This window comes from Macaca mulatta, chromosome 2 (genome assembly GCF_049350105.2).
Source record: "Macaca mulatta isolate MMU2019108-1 chromosome 2, T2T-MMU8v2.0, whole genome shotgun sequence".
Lineage (NCBI taxonomy): Eukaryota > Metazoa > Chordata > Mammalia > Primates > Cercopithecidae > Macaca > Macaca mulatta.
Genome location: NC_133407.1, coordinates 94,631,803 through 94,654,053, shown reverse-complemented (window position 1 = coordinate 94,654,053; position 22,251 = coordinate 94,631,803). Strand labels below are relative to the sequence as shown.

The window sequence follows — 22,251 nt, the reverse complement described above, 5'->3', positions numbered from 1 at the left end:
CAATACCACAAAAAAAAGACAAGGCAGTGTTAAGTGGAAGATTACTGTTGTAATGATCTTATATTATATATGAAGTGGTATGATATACTTGCATGCAGACTGTGAAAAGTTAAACATGCATATTTTGACTTTTTTCAAAAGAGAAAACATTAAGAATTAAAACCATTACAGCTAATAAGCCAATAGAGGGACAAAATGAAATCACAAAGAACCTAATTAATCTTCCAGAAATTGTAACAGCACAAAATAATAACAAAGACAAACGGGACCAATGCAAAACAAATAGCAACATAGCAGACTTAGGACCAGCCATATCAATACGTGGACTATACTCTTTGATTAAAAGAATAAATAAGGAGATTTCATAATGATTAAAGGGTCAATTCATCAAGAAGACATAAAAAGCCTAAATGTGTATATGCTTAATGACAGATCTTTAAAATATCTGATAAAAGAACTCTTGAAGTAAAGGGAGAAATAGATAATTCCAAATTATAGTCAAACATTTTAGACTCCCTCTCAGTAATTGCTAGATAAAAATCAGAAATCATATATATGACTTGAACAATACTACTAATCAACTAATTTGCATTTTAAGAACATTTCACCAAGTAATAGCAGAATATGCATTATTTTCAAGTTTATATGAAACATTAGCCAAAATAGATCACATTCTGGGCCAAAAAACAAACTAACAAATTTTAAAGGGTTGAAATTATGTAAAATATGTTATATGCCCATAGCAGAATTAAAGTAAAAGTGAATAACAAAAACATATCTGGAAGGTCATGAAATATTTAGAACTTAAACAGCACATTTCTCCACAACTCCTGGGTCAAAAAAGTCACAAAAGAAATGATACTATACAACATTTCAAAATTGATAGGGTGTAGGTAAAGCAGTGTTTTGAGAGAAATTTGTATCAGTGAATACTTCTACAGTGGAAAAATGGAAGGTATAGAAGCTTCTAAGCTTTTGCTCTAACAACTAGAAAAAGAAGAGCAAATCAAACTAGAAAAAGAAGAGCTTAGTGTGTGGAAAAAGAAAGCAATAAAGAAAGTTAAATCTCTAAATGCTACAGATATGTGGTTAAAAAAAGGTAATAAAACCAATGCAACAGATAACAAACAATAGAGAAAATCAATGAAACCAAATGCTGGTACTTTGAAAACATTTTAAAAAATGAATAAACTCTAACTGCAAAGTTCAAGATTAAAAGAGAGAAGACACATATTGCCAGTTATCAAAAATGAAAAGTGAAGACACACTATAGATACTATAGACATTAAAATTATAATAAGATATCAGAATAATGTCAATAAATCCCACAACTTATATGTAATAAACAATTTCCTTGAAAGACACAGTTTACCAAAATGGACACAAGAAGAATTAGAAAATATCAGAAACCCTATTAAAGGATTTGCATTCATGATTTAAATTTTTTTCACATCAAAAAACCAGTAGACCTAGGTTCTTTCAACTGACAAATTCCTTCTATTTAAGAAAGAAATGGTATTACTTTAAACAAACTTTCAAAATATACAAGAGAAGACTTCTTAGCATTTTTTAATGACAACATTAATCTGATACTAAAATTAAACAAAGACGTTATAAGAAAAAAATTTTAGTCAATATTTTTCATCTATGTTGCAACATAAATGAAATAATTTTTTAAATATAATAATGTAGCTAATATTGAATTGCAACATATAAAATTGACAATATATCATAACGAAGAGGGATTTATCTGAGGACTGCAAATTTAACTGAACATGCAAAAATAACCAATATAATTCATATTAACAGAATAAAATAGGAAATTTATATAATTTTTTCAAACATATTTATAAAAAGCATTTGACCAAATATAACATTCACTCAGGCTAAAATCTCTTAGCAAACTAAGATAAAAAGGTGTTTTCTCAATCTGATAAAGAGCATCTACTAAAAACCTAGAGCTAACATCATACTTCATGGTAGAAGAATGAATGCTTTCCTCCCAAGATTAAGAACAAGACAAAGACATTTGCTTTCCTACTACTGAAGGTTCTAGTCAGTGCAACAGGCAAGAAAAAAAGATAAAAAGCATATGTTTTTGAAATAAAGATGTAAAACTCAATTCAAGAATGGCATGACCATGTATGCAAAAATTCTAAAAAAATCCAGAAAAACTGCTAGAACCAGTAAATACGTTTAGCAAAGTCATGGATTAAAATTTAATACAAAAATATTAGCAACCAAATCATTAAAGATAGAAACCATAAAAACTATATTGTTTATGATAGATAAAAACATGAGATACTTAGGGATATCTTTAAAAAATGTGTACACTGAAACCATAAAGCATTGCTGAGGGAAATTAAAGAAGATCTAAATAAATAAAGAAATATACTATGTTCATGAATCAGGTGATTCAAATTTGTTAAAATGTCAGTTGTCTCACATTGATGTACAGATTCAACAAAAAAATCCCCTAAACTCAGCAACTTTTAAAAAAAATTGACAAACGGAGTCTAAAACATATATGAATGTAGACATGCAGATATATTTATATTACCTTTCTTTCAGACTTACTATAAAGTTAAAATAGCCAAGAGAGTATAGTATTAGCACTAAAATAAACATGCAGATTAACTGAACAGAAAAAAGGCCCTAGAAATAGATATACACATATAAAGTCAATAGATTTTTGACTGAAATTGTGAGATAATTCAATGGGAAAAGAAGTCTTTTCAACAGACTATGCTGGAACAACTGGCTATTCTGTTGGAGAAAATAAATCTTGACTTTTATTTCACAGTATATATAAAAATTAACTCAAATGAATCACAGGCTTAATATAAAACCTAAAACTAAAAAACATCTAGAATAAAACATAGACAAAAATCTTCATGACATTGAGATAGGCACAGATTTCTTATGCAGGACATAGAAAAACACTAATTATAAAAGAAAAAAATTGATTCAAATAAAAGTCTTTAACAAAATGAAAGTCTTCTGATTTTAAGTCACCATTAAGAAGAGTCAAGCTACAAACTAGGAGGACATATTTATAAAACTTACATTAAAAAAGGCTCATAACCAGAGTACAAAGAAATAAAAATAAAAAAGCAATCTTACAACTCAATAATAAAAAGACAACTCAATATAAAATAGGCAAAAGATTTGAAAATACACTTTGCCAGCAAAGATATGTGAATGACCAATGAAAGATATCTAACATAATTAGTCATTAGAAAAATGCAAATTTACACCACAATGAATATACACACCTACTAGAATGACTAAAATTTAAACGCTGGCCAGGTGTGGTAGCTCACGCCTGTAGTCCCACCAGTTTGGGAGGCTGAGTGGGGCAGATGGCTTGAGCTCAGGAGTTTGAGACCCATCTAGTCAACATGGCAAAACCCCATGTCTACAAAAAAAAAAAAAAGAAAAAGAAAAAGAAAAAAAATTAAAAAGCTGACAATACTTAACATTGGACTATACTTAACAATGGGATAAATGTAAAGCAACTAGAACTCTCTAATATTGCTGGTGAGTAATTTGTCCAATAAAATGTACAGAGAGACAAAGAGTTAAAAAAAGAAGGAAAAGAAAGAAGAAAGAGGAGGGATCTAGAGAGGGAAGAAGGAAAGAAATAAAAAAGGGGCATAGAGGGGAGAAAAATCTTCAATACATGTACAGTAGAAATCCCAGAAGAAGAGAATGGTAAACAGAAGAGCAAACAAAAGAGCAGTCTTTGAAGAGTAAACACATGCAGTTTTTCCCAAACTGAATAGGGATGTGAGTCATTAGATTAAAACTTCCCTCTGAATATCAAGAAATATAATGAATGTAATCTACACCTGGACAAATCATAGTAAAACTTTAGACTAACACAGATTAAAGAGAAATATCTTTAAAACAACAAAATAATATATTTAGAATGATGAAAGAAAATACAAATTATGATTTTATATTCAATTAAACAAAATTCAGGAATGAGAGAAAAATTAAAACATTTTCAGTCGTAGTTCAAGAGAACTTACGACCCGTGCATCCTTACTAAAAAATCTGGTAAAATATGTACCTCCATAAAAAGAAAAGTGAATTCAGAGAGAAAGCTTGAGATAAAAGGGAGAAGAATGAACATAGACACTGATATAAATACATTTGGAAATTTAATAGCTTATAGCAAGTAAAAAGTGGAACAAAACAAAGCAAAACAACTCGAATGTGTAAAACTAAAACTAGAGAATAAAAAGTCAACAGGAGAGTGGTGTTTTATGATCAGCACACTAAATAACTCAGCGTTTGGGAAAAGTGAAAAGCATGTTTAATATATTTAGTAATTGTTATAACATTTTATATTTAAACATGGAAATAAAAAATTAAGAGTAAGCACTAAATCAATAGAAACTTAATGTTTAGCTTTAAAATTAGCAACAGAAAATAATGCATGACTTTCACAGAAAGTAGGAGTGGAGAAAAAAACGGAAGCAAAAGAACAGAATACTAAATAGAAAACACAAAATGAAATGGTAGAAATAAAGCCAACTATATCAGTAATCATAGTATATGTTAATGAATTAAATATTAGGAGATAGAGAATATTAAAGTAGATTTAAATACATCCATCTACATGTTCCTTAAAGGATACAATTAAAACAAAGTCTCACAAACCTGTTAAAAGTTAAACAGTAGCCCTGTAGCTCATGCCTATAATCCCAGTACTTTGGAAGGCCAAGGTGGGAGGATCATTTCAGCCCAGGAGCTCAAGACCAGCCTGGGCAACATAGTAAGACCCTGTAACTACAAAAAATACAAAAAATTATCCAGGCTTGGTGGTATATGCCTGTAGTTCCAGTACTCAGGGGGCTGAGGTGGGAGGATTGCTTGAGCCTGGGAGGTTGAGGATGCAGTGACCCATGATCATGCCATTGCACTCTAATGGGGTGAGACCTTGTGTATATATATATAGACCAGGTTTTAATTGAAAATCATTTGTTATAACAAGAAACTGCAGAGAACTCAAATTGAATGAAAAATATCAATGAACAGATGCCAATATTGAGATGACAAAGATGTTAGAATGATCTGAAAATAAATTTAAAGCAGCCATGAAAAATATCCTTCAGTGAGCAACTGCAAACACACTTGAAGCAAATGAAAATATAGAAAGCCTCAGAAAAGAAATAATTTCAGCAAAGACATAGAAGAATAAAGCGCCTAGGAGGTTTACTGCACTGCAGCCTGGGTGACAGAGTGAGACCTTGTCCAAAAAACAAACAAACAAACAACAACAACAACAGCAAAAAAGTTAAAATGTCATACAAAAAAACAACCAAAAGTAAGCTAGTGTAGTGACGTGAATATCAAAAGAAAAATAATTTAAGATAAAGGCATTCATTGAAATAACGATATCTAGAAATCCCCATTATCTCAGCAAAAAAGCTCCTTAAGCTCATAAGCAACTTCAGCAAAGTCTCAGGATACAAAACCCATGTGCAAAAATCACAAGCATTTCTATACACCAACAGAGAGAGCCAAATCATGAATGAACCCCCATTCACAATTGCTACAAGGAGAATAAAATACCTAGGAATACAGCTAACCGGGGAAGTGAAAGACCTCTTCAAAGAGAACTACAAACCACTGCTCAAGGAAATCAGAGAGGACACAGACAAATGGAAAAACATTCCATGCTCATGGATAGAAAGAATCAATATCATGAAAATGGCCATACTGCCTGAAGTAATTTATAGATTCAATGCTATTCCCATTAAACTACCATTGACATTCTTCACAGAATTAGAAAAAACTACTTTAAAATTCATACAGAACCAAAAAAGAGCCTGTATAGCCAAGACAATCCTAAGCAAAAAGAACAAAGCTGGAGGCATCATGCTACCCAACTTCAAACTATACTACAGGGCTACAGTAACCAAAACAGCACGGTACTGGTACAAAAACAGGCAGTAGACCAATGGAACAGAATAGAGGTCTCAGAATTAAGACCACACATCTACAACCATCTGATCTTTGACAAACCTGACAAAAACAAGCAATAGGGAAAGGATTCCCTCTTTAATAAATTGTGTTGCGAAAACTGGCTAACCACAAACAGAAAATCGAAACTGGACCCTTTCCTTATACCTTATACAAAAATTAACTCAAGATGGATTAAAGACTTAAATGTGAAACCCAAAATTATAAAAACTCTAGAAGAAAATCTAGGCAATACCATTCAGGACATAGGCATGGTCAAAGATTACTTGATGAAATCACCAAAAGCAATTGCAACAAAAGCAAAAACTGACAAATAGGATCTAATTAACCTGAAGAGCTTCTGCACAGCAAAAGAAACTATCACAGAGTGAGCAGACAAACTAGAGAATGGCAGAAAATTTTTGCAATCTATCCATTTGACAAAGGTCTAATATCCAGAGTCTACAAGAAGCTTAAACAAATTTACAAGAAAGAAACAACGACCCCATTAAAAAGTAGGCAAAGGACATGAACAGATTTCTCAAAAGAAGACATTTATGTGACCAACAAACATATGTTCAACATCACTGATTATTAGAGAAATGCAAATCAAAACCACAATGAGATACCATCTCACACTGATCATAATGAAAAGTCGAGAAACAACAGATGCTGGCCAGGCTGTGGAGAAACAGGAACTCTTTTACACTGTTGGTAGGAATGTAAATTAGTTCAACCATTGTGGAAGATGTTGTGGCTATTCCTCAAAGACCTAGAACCAGAAATATCATTTGCCCCAGCAATCCCATTACTGGGTATATACCCAAAGGAATACAAATCATTCTATTTTAAAGATACATGCATGCGTATGTTAATTGCAGCACTATTCACAATAGCAAAGACATGGAATCAACCCAAATGCCCATCAATGATAGACTGAATAAAGAAACTGTGGTACATATACACCATGGAATACTATGCAGCCATAAAAAGGAATGAGATCATGTCCTTTGCAGGCACATGGATGGAGCTGGAATCCGTTATCCCCAGCAAACTAACACAGGAACAGAAAACCAAACATAGCATGCTCTTTCTTATAAGTGGAAACTAAACAATGAGAGCACATGGAGACAGTGAGGGGAACATCACACACTGGGGCCTGTGAGGGGGTTTGGGGGAGGGAGAGCATAATGATAAAGAGCTAATGTGTGCAGGGCTTAATACCTAGGAGATGGGTTGATAGATGCAGCAAACCACCATGGCACATGTTTACCTATGTAACAAACCTGCACATCCTGCACATGTATCCTGGAACCTAAAATAAAATAAAATTAATTTTTAAAAAAAGAAATAAGGAGGGGCATGGCAAACAATAAATGGAACAATCTAGGAAGAGAAATATTTTAGCCACGAACTGGTATGTACTAAATTAAAAAGGAAATTTCATTTAGAGTGAAGATTACCACATCCTTGTCAAAAACTGATGAATCAAGTGGGCCAAAAAGTGTTTTTGAGCAATAAAATTAACACTTTATCTAATATATAGAAATAGGCTTCTGCACCTCACAAAGAAATTATTTTCCAAGTACTCCTTATATGAGATCTATTTCTTCTACTTTCATTGTATCCTATGTAACCTACTAGATGGGAACTTTTATATGTTTTATAAATACACACTTTAAAAATAGACTGATCTAGAAAAATGAATCAAGAAAATGAAAAGATAAAGGTACAAAGTAAAACAATACTAAGGATAAAAGTGGAGATATTAATTACAGAGATTAAAAACATGACTACTATGAACTTTAAATCAATAACTTTGAAATCTTAAAGTGAACAGTTGTTTTGGAAAATTTAAATTATCAGAATTGACTGAAGAATAGATGGAAAATTAAATAACTCTTGATAATAAATAATCTTCATTCCTTAATCTTGTCACATGGTGAATTTGCTTAATCTCAAATTCACCAGGTCCTGGTAATTTTCCTAAGTGCAAACTCTATTAAACATTCAAATAGAATATTGGATTAGTTATTCATTATGTTATAGAGAATCCTGTGTCATGATTGGTAGGTCATGCACACACACACATCATCCATTGGTGGTGAAAAAGGAGCTCCTACATGAGCAACACCAATTTCCCAGATCTCCTGGATTTCTTAGTACATTCATGTTTTATTTCCCATTTCTTTGCCAAAATATTCTCTAAAATCCTCTAAAACACACTCAGTCTTAAATGACTATTAGTAGTATCAACTGTTACCACTGAACAGCTAGGAAAACGATCTTTTACCAAATAAATGTTAAAGCTCAATTTGGAGGGGAATATTTTTGACTAGGACCTCCTAGTGATCCCAGTAGTCAGTGTCATTTTCTTCAATGTGAGAATAAGCTGACTAACCAAAAATCAATAAAATGAAATAAAATAAATCAGAGATAAAAAATGAACCATGCATTCATTTATTATGTATTTTTTCTAATTATTAATAAAAAATGATTTGTTGGCTAATTTCCAGAACTAAGTCTTAGATTTTGAAGAACTTGGAAATATGCAGTAAAATGCATTTTAGAATCAACATGCCATCTTTACTTTCCCTGGTTCCAAGTATCTTTTGAATGGTAAAAGTTACTCTGGTAACATAGAAGAAGTACGTGTGTCCTAGTTGCTTCACCCAATAATGTGGATACTTTATTACAGTGAAGTAGGATCATGGTGGTTTGGAATCCTAGTAAAATGCCATAAAGAAAAATCACCATGAATATAGTAGAGTTCTTAGTTGTTATTTAAAAGAAAGGATATCCCTTCTTTCCCACATTTTCCTTGGTGTAATATTGATAACCTCCTGATTTCTAGTTCAACATAAATGGGAAATGTGGAGTTGGAAAGCATAAAATCTACAATTTCTGAAGGGACATTTTTGATTGTGTTTAGTCTGAATAAAAAGCAAAGGGTGTGTATTGAACCATTCAAAAGGAACTGGAAATTGCATACTTCAAGCACACCTTTGAATGGTCTACTTCTGTCATTACTGTATTAACAAAAGGCTGTAGGGATGCCGGCAGTCGTATCTACCTACTTTCTGGGGAAGAAAATCTAAAATGAAAAGACCCAACAAAAGACAAGAAGATGGAAAGAGATTGTTGTGAAGGAAACGTCCTGAATTTCTTTCTTTTTTTTTTTTTTTTTTTATCTGTTACCCAGGAGCCCCGAACCTATTTTACACAGAATGTTTCTTGGATATAACGCTGCTAATAACCCTAATTGCAAGTCAGGTAACACATGCAAATATTAATACATCTTTTTTTATATCATGTACAATCAGGCAATTGAAAATAAAATGCTGTGACTTGATAAAACAAATAAAGCATATACTTTTGGTGATGGATATGCATGATGAAGGTAGAAATAAAATGAACGGGTCACCTAAAGTAGAATAGATGAAAGAACACTTTAGAGTTCATAAGAAGTTTTCCTTGCAAAAAGATCAAAGAATAGTTGAAAGTATATTTAAAAGCTGCATTGTGGTAGAGCTTCTATTCTGAAATTCTTTAGCTATTCCATTTGAAAACACACACTAGCTGTTAGGTTAGCACCAAATACGGAAATGTCAAAATGACCATGGTCTCAGTAGGGTTAAAAGGAAAAATGAGAATTTGTTGTAAAAACACATCATTAACTATATTTGCACCTCTGGTTCATTGGCCTTGATAATACAGGTTATTTTTCTTTACCATCACAGTCAGTTCCACCCTCCGGAACAATGAACCCCTAAGGTTTGGCTAGGTGTGCCTGGCAGTTTTCTTTGAAGATATTATGTTGCATTGTAATGAGGTCTTAACTGTATTGATCTAAATCACTCTCAGATCATCCTGGACATCTTTTAAAAAATAGATTTCCTTTTTTAACAACAGGAGCAGAAAACAACCGCCACCATAACAAACATATTAAGTAGGTCTCATTTTGAAGATTTTAGTGACTAGTTTAATTTTTCCAAAATTATCTACTTATCTTCTTTTTACTTCAAAGCAACAAGGTAGGACAATCAACCAACTTAGACTTATTTGAATTAAACCAAAAGCTTGTTTATCTCAACAGCTTAGTATAGATTTAAAATGACATGAAGTGAACATACACGTTGGAGAAATTACATTTGAGTATGTGATGATACGTTCAAGAAACTTCGAGGTTTGTAACTGACAGCATAGCCAGGCTTGAAATATTCTGTTCCGCTCTCCACTCTCTGATCATGTGGGCGGCATCTGGGGTGAGAAATTAACCTAGGCTTCTCCACTGAACACATCTTCATATCTGAATTAATCAAAAATATTCATTCATTCCTCATAAGCTCCTTGATAATAAGGATTATATTTATCTTCTAATGATGTGTATTTTTAGTGAGTTTTGAAAAAAATAAGCTAGATACTGATATCTTGATATACCGTACTGTCAAACGCACCTCTTGTTCTTTTCCATCTTGCACTTCCTTTCCCGTTCTCTGTTGAATTTGCTCTTTAGCAACAGATGAAACAGGGCCATAACTTACTGCCATTAATTCAGTTTCTTCCCTGTCACCTCTCCACTTGTATAGCATTTTTACTTGTGGGAAATGATAAGAAACCCAAGACTTCAAAAAAGATTTAGCAGTAATGTATTCATAATATAGATTCTGGGTTCTTTTAAGATGTAAAACTCACCTGAAACACATACTTTGCGGTAGACATGTCACCTTACTAAGTTGTATTCTAAGAAAGCCTACACCTGTTTGAATTGGCTCTCCCTTCTCCCTTCTCCGACTGATTCGAGGGTTGCTACACTACCAATGGTGAAGTGACATGACAAGAGTTTTCCAGGAATGCCGTCGCTGCAGGTGTGTGTAACAAACTATTCTAGGGCATTTTTAAAGGAATCGAGGGAGAATAAGGACAGGAAATAACATAACTTAAAAACGAAAACAACCGTTTATTGAGTACATGCTCTGTGCCCGACACTTCATAAGACATTTTTTTTTCATTTAACCCTAACAATAACCTTATCAAGTATGTATTACTACCTTATCTCGTACCTTCGAGAACCAGAGTTGCAGAGAGGTTGAGTAAGATACTAAACAGAAGAGCTGGGATTCAAACTGGGTATACTTGGCTCTAGAGCCCATGCTTGTTCTGTGCCCACAGCCCTTATTACCAGGGAAGCAGTGACACGTTTTATTTTTATTGGTGGGAGACATGCAAGCCAGCCCATTCTCTGCCATTGAACCCTGCTTTTACCAAACAAGTCAGTGAAGGTAAGAATGATACTTTGGGTGGGTCAGTAGAATTATGGAAAAGTGATGACTGTATCAGCATCCCCAAAATAATCACATTATCTCTAGAGCATAAATATACGAAGTTTACTGTTCATAGACTTTTATCTAATTTAACTTATACTTGTAAGAAAAGAGCACCTATCATCTTAGGAACTTTGCTATCATGCGGTGATTACCTCTGGCCTATAATGAATAAAAGCATTTCTATTACATTTTTGTGTTTGGTAGGAAGAATAGGATCTGTGGACTCACCCATTCATGTTTTCGAGATATTTTTCTTTTATTTATTTATTTATTTATTTATTTATTATTATACTTTAAGTTCTAGGGTACATGTGCACAACGTGCAGGTTTGTTACATGTGTATACATGTGCCATGTTGATGTGCTGCACTCATTAACTCGTCATTTACGTTAGGTATATCTCTTAATGCTATCCCTCCCCGCTTCCCCCTCCCCACAATAGGCCCCAGTGTGTGATGTTCCCCTTCCTGTGTCCAAGTGATCTCGTTGTTCAATTCCCACCTATGAGTGAGAACATGCGGTGTTTGGTTTTCTGTTCTTGCGATAGTTTGCTGAGAAAGAAATTGGAGGAAAGCAAGGGAAGAAGAGAGAAGCCTCACAGAAGTATTCTTGAGTGCTCACACATTTTTCTCAATATTCAGATGGCAGATGTTCAGCAGGAGTTAGTGCATCAAAGATTTAGGTTTAGAAAAAAGTAGAGAAAGGATTAAAGGAAGTCGATGGGAGAGGCAAGGATATGTGGTGAGATAATGATGAGGAATGTGTTGTTGCTCTGTAATTATCTTCTTGATTTGTGTCTCTGCCACTACTGTGATGTACTGAGAATACAACATAAGATCTGATGTGATGCAGGGGATGTTTAGAAAGTAACTCTTAATATATTGCATTTTATTTTTTTCATTAAACCTTAATTATCTACAATGTGTGAGACACTGTGCTAGGCACTTAAAAGAAAGCATCCTTCACTTATTGGATGTGAGTTAAAGGAGGGTACATATTCTCGTCCCATTTGTCAGAAACAGCTCCATGGCAGGGGTGCAGGCGGAGAGAGGGTGTAAAAAACCAACTAGGTAGTTAGCATTTATATTATTGGTGGCCCTGAGGGCATAAATATTACATAATAGGATGTAAGTATAGTTTATTTTAAAATGTAGGAAACAAACTATCCTTTTTTTTTTTTTCCTTTCATGGACTTAAAACAGTTAAACAACTGTCGAGAATATTAACAGGACCCGTAACTCAAGCACTACTTTTAATAGATATGTAAGTTAGCTCTTCACATGCAAGTCAGATGAAAAAGTTTATAGAAAGCGGGCAATAAACTTAATTAGGTGTTAAATAATATGCAGAACAAATATTAGCACAGTACATGAACCTCAATGACAGCAACAAATTATAAAGCTTAGCGTGCAATTAAAATCACTAATGGAACACTGTGCAGAGAGAATGTGTTCATTCTCAGATGCGTCAAAGAGGAGCTATTTGGTGTCAGAGCCACCACTTGAACTTAATGACACCTCTTAAACTTATTTTTAAACACTCTGTCTGTCATGCAATCGCTATACTTTATGGGTGTCTTCAGTTCTGTTTTAACTTATGTCATACCTGCTAACAAAATATATCCTCAAGACAGAATGGCTCTTGTGGCCAAGAGACAATCTTCTATGCTCAAGTGAATTTTTCTGATGTCAAACTTATGAACAGATAACAATAATGGTGTATATATCAGTGACTGGCATCAATGTCTTACGATTTAAAATTTAGGAACCAGAGAGCTGCCTGAAAGTTATTAGGTCATCGATCCTGCTGCCATGAAAACTATTTTGCCCTGATTTTAAAAATAAAATTGTGCTTTTCTGGGTCCATGCTTTTTTGTCTGTGATTCTGTCTGTCAGTATCATTTACCTCATCTCCATGTATACAAATCTTACTTATCTCTCAAGGCCCAGATTAAATGCCATGTTCTCCATGAAACTCTCCCCTAGTTTTCACAGTTGGAAATAATATTATTTTGAACATCCATAGAACTTATTTGCAATTTCATTAGTGCTTTTTACTATCTAACTAATAGTAGTGTATGATTGTTATACATTTTGCATAATTTTATAGCTATATTTCTATACAATATATAGTTACTTTGTCTATACATTGTCACTTTATTTGGACTAATGGAGGAAGTGTCTCAGAATTAGGTATAGAAGCAAAGGGTTGCCATCTTTGGTTTACAAACTAGATGTGGTTATTTACTGGAAACTTAGCACTTAGGTGGGGGATATCTGTCAGATGAGGGAATGGCTTTGTAGCCTTTAATGGCGCTGGCACATAGAGATGCCGTTTCTATGCGTAAATTTAAAAGTCGACATCTGTCAACTTTCTTGATGAAAGAAACATTTCTGTAAGTGAAAGGCTTCAAATCCATGCGCACATTTGAATGAGAAGAGAGACATGTATTAGACATGTCGTCTTCCTAAGTTGTGTTCCAAGAAAACCTCCACCTGTTTTAATTGGCTCTCCCTTCTCCAACTGATTTGAGCGTTGCCTCACTACCAATGGTGAAGCGACATGACAAGAACCGCCCTCCTATATTCAAGAAGAAAAAGCTCACAGAGCTCATGGTAACAAATGGGAGAGAAAATTGAGTGTTGGAATTGAATCTGATCTGCTCACCCTTAGAAACCGGGAACCTTTTTGTTTCTGTGGTCATGGAGGTGGGTCACTTAGACCTTCCCTCAAGGCAGAGCCTGCTCAAGAGTGCAATCAGCAGACAGCTTCCAGATGCTGCACCTTTGGAATCCACCACAGCCTTCAACTTCAAGTCTGTGCTCTTTTAGAACTGCTCCCAGTGAGTAACTGGGCAGAGGAGGGGTTCTGTGAGCCAGGCCACTTCTGCCCAATGAGAGACTCCTCTAAAAAACAGTCTGTTCTGTGGTTTTCTTTGGCCTGGCTGGGACTTTCTCGAGCTACAGTGCTGTTTGAAGTACTTCTTTCTCAAACCTCCTTCCTTCCTGCACTCTTTTCATAGATGTTAGATCGGCATTTTGATACAAAGTCTTTCCCTTCCTACAATTGCTTTATTTATCCTCCACAGAGAAGTACACCTTTGCACTTCTAATTCCATCTTTGTGTCTGCTTCCAGAAGTGCTGGCACTGACAGAGCTGCAGACTAGCTATCATATGGACCAACCATTATGGCAAATTTGGACCCAAGTAGCCACACTCATGAATTAATTCACTTATATGACTTATTTTAAAATATTTTTGAGTGCTTTCTATGTTCAAAGCACTTCTGTTTTAGATATTAGTGATATGGGAATAAACAAAGCAGGTAAGATTGATATTTTGAATAGAACTTACATTATAACAGCACTAAGTTATTCTTTTACATTTATCCAGTATTCCATAAGGTTGTGTAGTTCATGACTATTTTCCAATTCTTAGCAAACTGATGTCTCAAAAAGTCTCTTCATGACCTTGTCCTTGTCTTTCCATCCATCTTTCATTGGTCAGAATAATTTATAATATATGTGTATAATGAAAGAAAATGTAGAAGTAGATTTTGAGACTGTGACTTATAAAGTAGCATATCACAGGCAAAGTATATCTCATAACTTGGGCAGAATGAGGGATTGCTAATACATTATCAATATAGGATAGTGGAAAAGAAGGGGGAGTTGGGCCTCTAAAAATCTACGGTTGGCTCTGGATTGGACTTGGGGTTAGAAGGATTGATTTCTTTCAAATCTCAGGGAATTTCGTATGTGGAAAAAATACTCAGTACCATTTGTATCTTGTTTAATGCCTATTTTTTGAATTTATTTTTAAAATCTTTAAAATATAAAACCATTACTATTCCTCCAAATTAGAAGTTGAAAAAAATATAGCCCAAGGACTAAATCTAGCCTGCTGCCTATTTTTGTAAATAAAGTTTAATGAGAACACACCATGCCCATTCATTTAGGTATTATCTATGGTTTCCTTCATGCTACAACAGTAGAGCTGAGTAATTGTGACAGAGACAGTCTGGCTTGCAAGTGTAAAATATTTACTATTTGACCCTTTTTAGACTAAGTTTGCTAACTTCTGGTCTAAATATTTTCGCACTGCTGACCCACCTACTATGAAAATACTTATGGCTTTGTCAAAATAAGTACCCCAACCAATACAAATTAATTACATATTTAATACCTTTGTTTGATTTTAATTGAATCTACAAAGCTTAATATATATTACTCTCTTAAATATTTTAAACATGCCTCCAAACAAACCAAACATGAAAAATATCACAATGATTACAAAATATCAGTGATTACAAAACATGTAAAAACTTACACTAAAAGTGTTTATGAAAGTTCTAATACTATGGAATGGATTTGCATTTGTTTCTTAATTATCTCTCTCTTTATTCATTTTTAAAACTTTAATTTTATACCTTTCCCAACACTGCCTTCCTGGGTGCTATAACTAAGAAGATACTATTTCTAGGGTTGCAGTAATCATCCTAGTTGTAGTAATATTACCAGACATAAAGAAAAAAAAATTGAGACCAGTTTAGGCTGCAGGATTCGAATTGATTCTTGCAGAGACAATAATTGATTGCATGGCCCAATTTAAATGAAACTCAAGTCTATGGTCATTAGGATGAAACCTTTTTTCAATGGTTGTTTCATACTTGGTGGTTAATAATGGGAATTCTAAAATCCTCTACTTTTTACTTTTTTTGGAATTTGGAGTCTTCCCTGCCTATAACTGGGTATTGTGCTGCCATTGTGATATGTTTATCTAGTTTTAGCACTACTGGAATCAAATTATATATCAAGTAAGTATTTGATTTTAATAAGTAGTCACCCAGAGGTTTTCTCCACAGACAACGAGGGATCAAGTTTGCTCAGTTAATTCTCTTCTTTGGGATTTTGTTTTAATTATTCATTGTGTAACACACTGTGAGCTCCTTTTTTCAATTTTTGTTGTGTATGATCTCTGGGACTGACCAACGGATGGTTTTTTTCTCAGTTGGTTATTATCTGTGACCACTGGTGTTAAGCAGTCCTGTCCTGTTGTCGGTACTGTGAGCTTTTCTGGATCTGTTTGACTTATTCATGGCTTCCTGTGTTCACTCTTTCCGGTACATACAGATAAAAACAAGTATATTGCTATGGTTTAAAAACACATATATATGTATGGAAGTAATTAAAAGCTCACATACATCAACATTTCACTATCTGTTAAAATAAATAAAATACTATCTTTATATTACAATTACTTTTATACACCTTTGAAATAAACTTTTCTCTTTTCAGGGCCATAATGAATTCTACCTTTCACAGATTCAATTATTCTAATTAACCATAGTCATTATCATATTTTTGTTTGCTTTGGATGTTTGAATTATCACACCTTGTGAGTAGTAGCTCTCCAGCTGGATTTGTTGTCTTTCTGGCACATCCCCTGTCATCCTAGAAAAAATGCTGACATACCCTTGCCATCCTAACTTTTCCTACCCTAAAACATGAAGTCAGGTGCTTTTTACGAAGTCCTGGTTCCTATGAGTGTGATTTGAAAACATAATCCGTGCTTTACGAGTGCTCCTGATGGCACATTGTGCATGCAAGTACTGCTGTTGCTGCAGGTGGAATGATTTTAGTGTGCAGGGCTGGGAAAAACTTTAAGAGTCTGAGCCTATATCACATTTTTTCTCAATTAAAAATTTTAATTATATGTTTTCATGCTGCATTCACTTTAAAAATAAAACTGCACAAATAGGTTTTGTAAACCATGGATTGTTTCTGTCCAGTACCAATATTTTCTGAGATTAGCTGTGATTGAATCTGTAATATTGGTCTGCCCAGCAGCCGTTTCTCCTTTCTTTGTTAATAGTACTTCAATTTTTCATTCTGGGACTTCTCTTCCCTCCTTCCTTGCTTTTCTGATGAGGTGGTCATGTACACTATCCTCAGCCTCCTCAGACACATGTCTGAGGTGAGACTATCCTACCTTCTCAGAATTTCAAATATTCACCAATTGGACATTGACACAAAGCACTGACATGAGTGCTTCCAATGACTGTCCCCTAAAGACTAAAAGAGATAGTCTTTTAATACCTATTTCCTAATTTCCTGGAGCATCTCTGATCCTATTCTTCCCAAAGCCTGAATGTTCACTTTTTCTTTAGATTTCATAATTTTTTTATTGTTAATGATTATTATGATCATTATTACTTTGCTTAAGTTAACTGGGGTCCATTTCCGTCACCTCCCACCAAAGAATCCTAACTGAGACACTCATTTTAGTGGTGGGTATGTGGGTGTCCATAGCTTATACTGTAACCATGGCAAGTGATTTTGAAAATCATTTGCATGATGCCATCATCAGTTCATTGAAAGAAGATTTCAGTCAACGACAAGGTGTGTGGGAAAAATGTGAGTTACTTTTATTCACAAAACATGTTGTCTTTTTTTTTTGGAAGCTTACTTTGCTTTTCTATGTGTTTTATGTACTTTTCTATGTGTTTTCTAGGAATTATTTATTTTTATATGAAAATGATAGATTGCTCATATTTTGTCATTTTCACAAAGAGAAAGCGTAAAGCCGTCTTTGAGGGAAAGGCCTGCATAACTTCACCACCCTGGCCCTAAGGTTATCTGAGGTTGCGTATCCTGTATATATAACATAATTACTCAGCCTCTGTTTTCATGGGGGGGGAAAAGGCCAGAGGTACTTTTGGGTTGTTTTCTTTGATGTTTTGGGATGGTTATTGACAATGGCTTTAGACCATCAAGTGTTTGAACTTCTTTGAGTTGAACGTATGACTCCTACCAGCAAGGGTGCTGTGTTTTTCCCGTTTGTGAAGTGCTATTTTTATTTCCTGTGTTCTGTAGACAATAATAACTGACCTTGAATTTTGCTGGGCTAAAGTGCTAGGTAAACAATAAATAATCGTAGTGACTCCATGAGATCACTGTCTAGGTTGGGTACCTTTTGCATTCTTCAACACTCCATTGTTGGTTCAGGATTTTTTTTTTTTTTTTTTTTTTTTTTTACAGAGTCTCACTATGTTGCCCAGGCTGGACTGCAGTGGGGTGATCTCGGCTCATTGCAACCTCTACCTCCTGGGTTCAAGCTATTCTCGTGCCTCAGTTTCTTGAGTAGCTGGGATTACAGGTGTGTGCCACCACATCCTGCTAATTTTTGTAGTTTTAGTAGAGATGGGGTTTTACCATGTTGGCCAGGCTGGTCTCGGACCCCTGACCTCAATGATCTGCCTGCCTCGGCCTCCCAAAGAACTGAGATTACAGGCATGAGCCACTGCACCTGGCTAGTTTTTGGTTTTTAAATTGCTTGACTTAATCTTCAGATTATAGTAAGTGATTCCAAAACATAGCTACAATAGTAGCTACCATTTATTGAGTATAGTGCCAGACACTGTAGTAGGTGCTTTGTAAAAAGTGTGTTTTATGTTAACCAAAATCTTGGGTCGATATTGATGTGGTAACACTTATAGACAAGGGAACTGGGATTTGAAGTTCTGTGATATGATAAAAGTTTTATCAAAAATTCCCATGCCCTATGTTTTGATATTTATTCAAATGAAGTATGCCCTGGTCATGCATATTTGTACAGAGATATTACAGTATGTCTATGCTTCTTTAGTGTGTGCGTACTTGCCGAGAGCCAATACTGTAAGTGAATCCAATTTTTATAGGAACTCAGTTTTTAAAGCGTTTCTGTTGCCTGCAACTTTTTAGGAGTGCACTGGTACGATCATGGCTCACTGCAGACTCGACCTTTCAGGCACAAGTGATCCTTCCACCTCAGTCTCCCGAGTAGCTGGGACCACAGGTGTGTGCCACCACACCTGGGTAATTTTTGCATTTTTTTTTGTAGAGAATCTTACCACGTCACCAAGGCTTGTCTTGAATTCCTGGGCTCAAGCAATCCTCCCACCGCGGCTTTCCAGAGTGCTAGGATTACAGGTGTGGGCTACTGTGCCCAACTGGCCTGCAATTTCTGACCCACTGCTGTCTCCCAAATATTTTCCTTTTCATTATTTATGAGTTAGATGGGAGAGAGAAGACACAATAAACAAAGGCTGGGAATTCTAGTCCTAAGAACTAGCTGCACACTAAAACACTCCACTTAGTCTTCTTGTCTAAGTGGAGTCATAAAATATTCATTATAGTCATAAAATATTGAAATTGGAAAATACCATTTTCTTGAACCCTCTATTTACTTAATGCCTTTGATCTCACAGCTTGTAAGTAGTGGTTTAAATTCTAAGCCACGAGTTTTCTTACTTGATCTAGAACTCTCCACCACTTAACCATGGCTGGTCTTCTTAAGAGCCTGGAGAAGATTCACTCAAACACATGTTATATTGAACATGATTTAAATAGGCACTTTGTTATTTCTGTAGATGAGTGACCATAACCTCTTCTCAAGAGAGAAGCCTACTTGGCAAAACAAATAAGAGCTTTGATAAATAATGGGATAAAACCAAGACATATGCTTACTTAGCCCTTGTTTCAGTCGTTTTCAAATCCCGACCTCTTTACCTGCTTATTCTTTTTTCCACATCCAGCATTCAATACCTTCTCCACGCCAGAAATCTGAATGTCACTTTTGATTTCTCCCTCTTTTTTATGTCCTTCAGTCAATCAGTCAGCTGGTTTTGTCACCATAACATTTGAATATGACATTTTTTATTTCTTCCTACTGTTACCACCACAGTGACGGGATTGCTGCAACAATATTCTAGCTGTACCTAAAAGGAAATACCTCCTGTTGTCTCTACATAACCAGACCTCTTGGAGCCATGGGCTTTTGGGGATGACTTGGGTCCTAGAGGGTACAGAGCAGAGCGAAATTGGCTGATAATGGGTTGCCACAGAACTGGTGAAGAGTACGGATTGGCACAGTTTGTTTTAGTGCCAGGCTAAAGTTGTCACTGGAACTCTTTGAACCAAGGATGAGAGATTAAATTATTAAATGGGGAGTGCAGCTGTCTTTGGACTCTAGGCATAACAGAATAGTGCTTCATGCCTTAGAGGCTGGGTGAAGGTATTAAGAGATCAATGGGAGGTCAGCAATAGACAAGAAAAAAACAAAATAAAATTGGAGAAGTAAAATGGTTACTTTCCCAACACTTACCAAGTTCTAAGTAGGACATGTTTGTTGAATTGTATATAGACTGTAGTCTTGTTTATGTGGTATCAAGATCTTCCGACTTTGAGAGTTGACTCAAAGTGGCTAGGCCAGTATAGACATTTAGGAGCCAAGGGCTTGAAGTCTGAGTATCAGTTCTACGAGTTTAGTTAAGTTCTTTGATTATACCTTTTCCTTAGCTAGAGATTTAAAAGTGGCCTTGTTATGTCCAACCAGGTTGGGTCATGCTTAATTTGGACTATCCAAAGGCAGAATAAAAAATTAGTAATAAAGGTACAAATAGCCAGATTAGGTGAGATTTGATTAAAAAAAAAAAAAGATAAAGATAAAGATAAAATGGAAGATGGCAACTTTGTATGAAAAAGACTTTGTTAGCAAAGAGATCAGCCACTACAAGTGAAACTGAATGTTAGATGGAATCCACAAGGCTAAGGCTGAGACTGATGGGTTTTGCTAAATCACTATGGGATTATATTTACCGAAAGTACCAATTCATTGTGTAGTAAAGAGGGTCTTGCAGGACAAGCATAAACAGTGGATTCCCTATCAAATAGCACACTTAGCCTGGGAGAGAAACGGTATGAGTCTTTCATAGCCAAGATGAAACAGTGTTTCATTGAAAACATTCTCACTCTAAACTCACAGGGATCCTGATTTCTAAATCGGTTTCAATTAAATATATTTTTTCCTTCTAAAAAAACAACATACACCTTTAATCTCTTCCAACTATTGGCAGATCTGTGATGCTGTAGCACTCCACACCTTCCCAGTGGCTGCAATTACACACATCAAGTTTCAGAATGAACGACGAGGTAAGATTCTGGAGGTAAAAGGCTACCACTTATGGTCCCCATTTTGCTCTCATGTGTCACAGTCTTTTATCGTCAGGAGTTATTTAGAGAAACAGTCACCAGCTAACAAAACCATCTGTTAGTTAACAACAGCAAAATATGAGGCTATTTCAAAATGGCATGGGGCATTTCAAGTTAAGGGAGTGGGGTGCCAAGTATTTTTTCCCTTTAGTCTTTCCTTGTTAAAGAAGAATGCGTTTGTTATCAAAGCCAGTTTGGCTAATGTGCTTTCACCTCATACGTATCTAGAAATCAAAGCTGCCTAGAGAGTTATTTGAGGATATGTTCTCCCTTTGGAACCCATCTTGCTCTAGTCATGCTAATAAGAATTTCATGTGTGCATCAAGAAAACAATATAGCCTTTATGCCATTCAACCAACATGTCCTACTCAGAACATGGTAGATGTTGGGAAAGCAAAAACGGTCTCTCCAGACAGATTTGGTAAAATTCTTCACCTTTGTACTACTCCATTACTTTTCCCAGCCAGGGGAGGGGGGGTGGTAGATGAAGAATCTCTGTACTGCTTTTCCCTCAGCCAGATAGTTTCCCGAATCAGCTAAATATAACTCCATTTATTGTCATGCTAAAACGTTCTATTTAGCTGTGTTTAACTGGATATCATGGTTCCATGGGCTGACCTTTCACTCCTGGGAAGTCGTTTTAAATTCAATCCCCAGCAAAGGAAAATCCTTCCAATTCGTTGGCTGTGAAAGGTCACAAGTGAGATGTGTTTTGATGGTATCTGCCTATGGCTTAATTCTCAGTAAACCTGAGCACTAACTGGGCCTCAATTGTCCTTTGTCTTGGGAATCTGAGTTCTAAGAAGCCTGGGAGAGCTGAGTGGGAGACATGGGCTGAGTTGCTGGCATCAGGAAAGGGTACACAAAGGTACCAGCTGAAAGGTGAGGTTTATGGTGCTAAGTTAGGTCAACTCTGCCTTC

The 22,251-nt window shown here is 35.2% G+C and overlaps 1 protein-coding gene across 7 annotated transcripts in view; it reads left to right on the top strand.

The window, feature by feature from the left end:
* LOC144339055 (uncharacterized) overlaps positions 1 to 22,251 on the top strand; it is a 293,212-nt gene that overhangs the window by 83,977 nt on the left and 186,984 nt on the right. For 4 of the 7 annotated variants that reach the window (XR_013413667.1, XM_077991700.1, XM_077991697.1 and 1 more), the window contains one exon: positions 21,195 to 21,270. The exons of the other annotated variants lie outside the window; for them this stretch is intronic. Coding sequence is in view for 3 of the 4 variants with exons in the window: in XM_077991700.1 (XP_077847826.1) it covers positions 21,195 to 21,270 (76 nt within the window). In the remaining variant the exon portion in view is untranslated. The remainder of the gene's footprint in view (positions 1 to 21,194; positions 21,271 to 22,251) is intronic. 7 annotated transcript variants of the gene reach the window in all.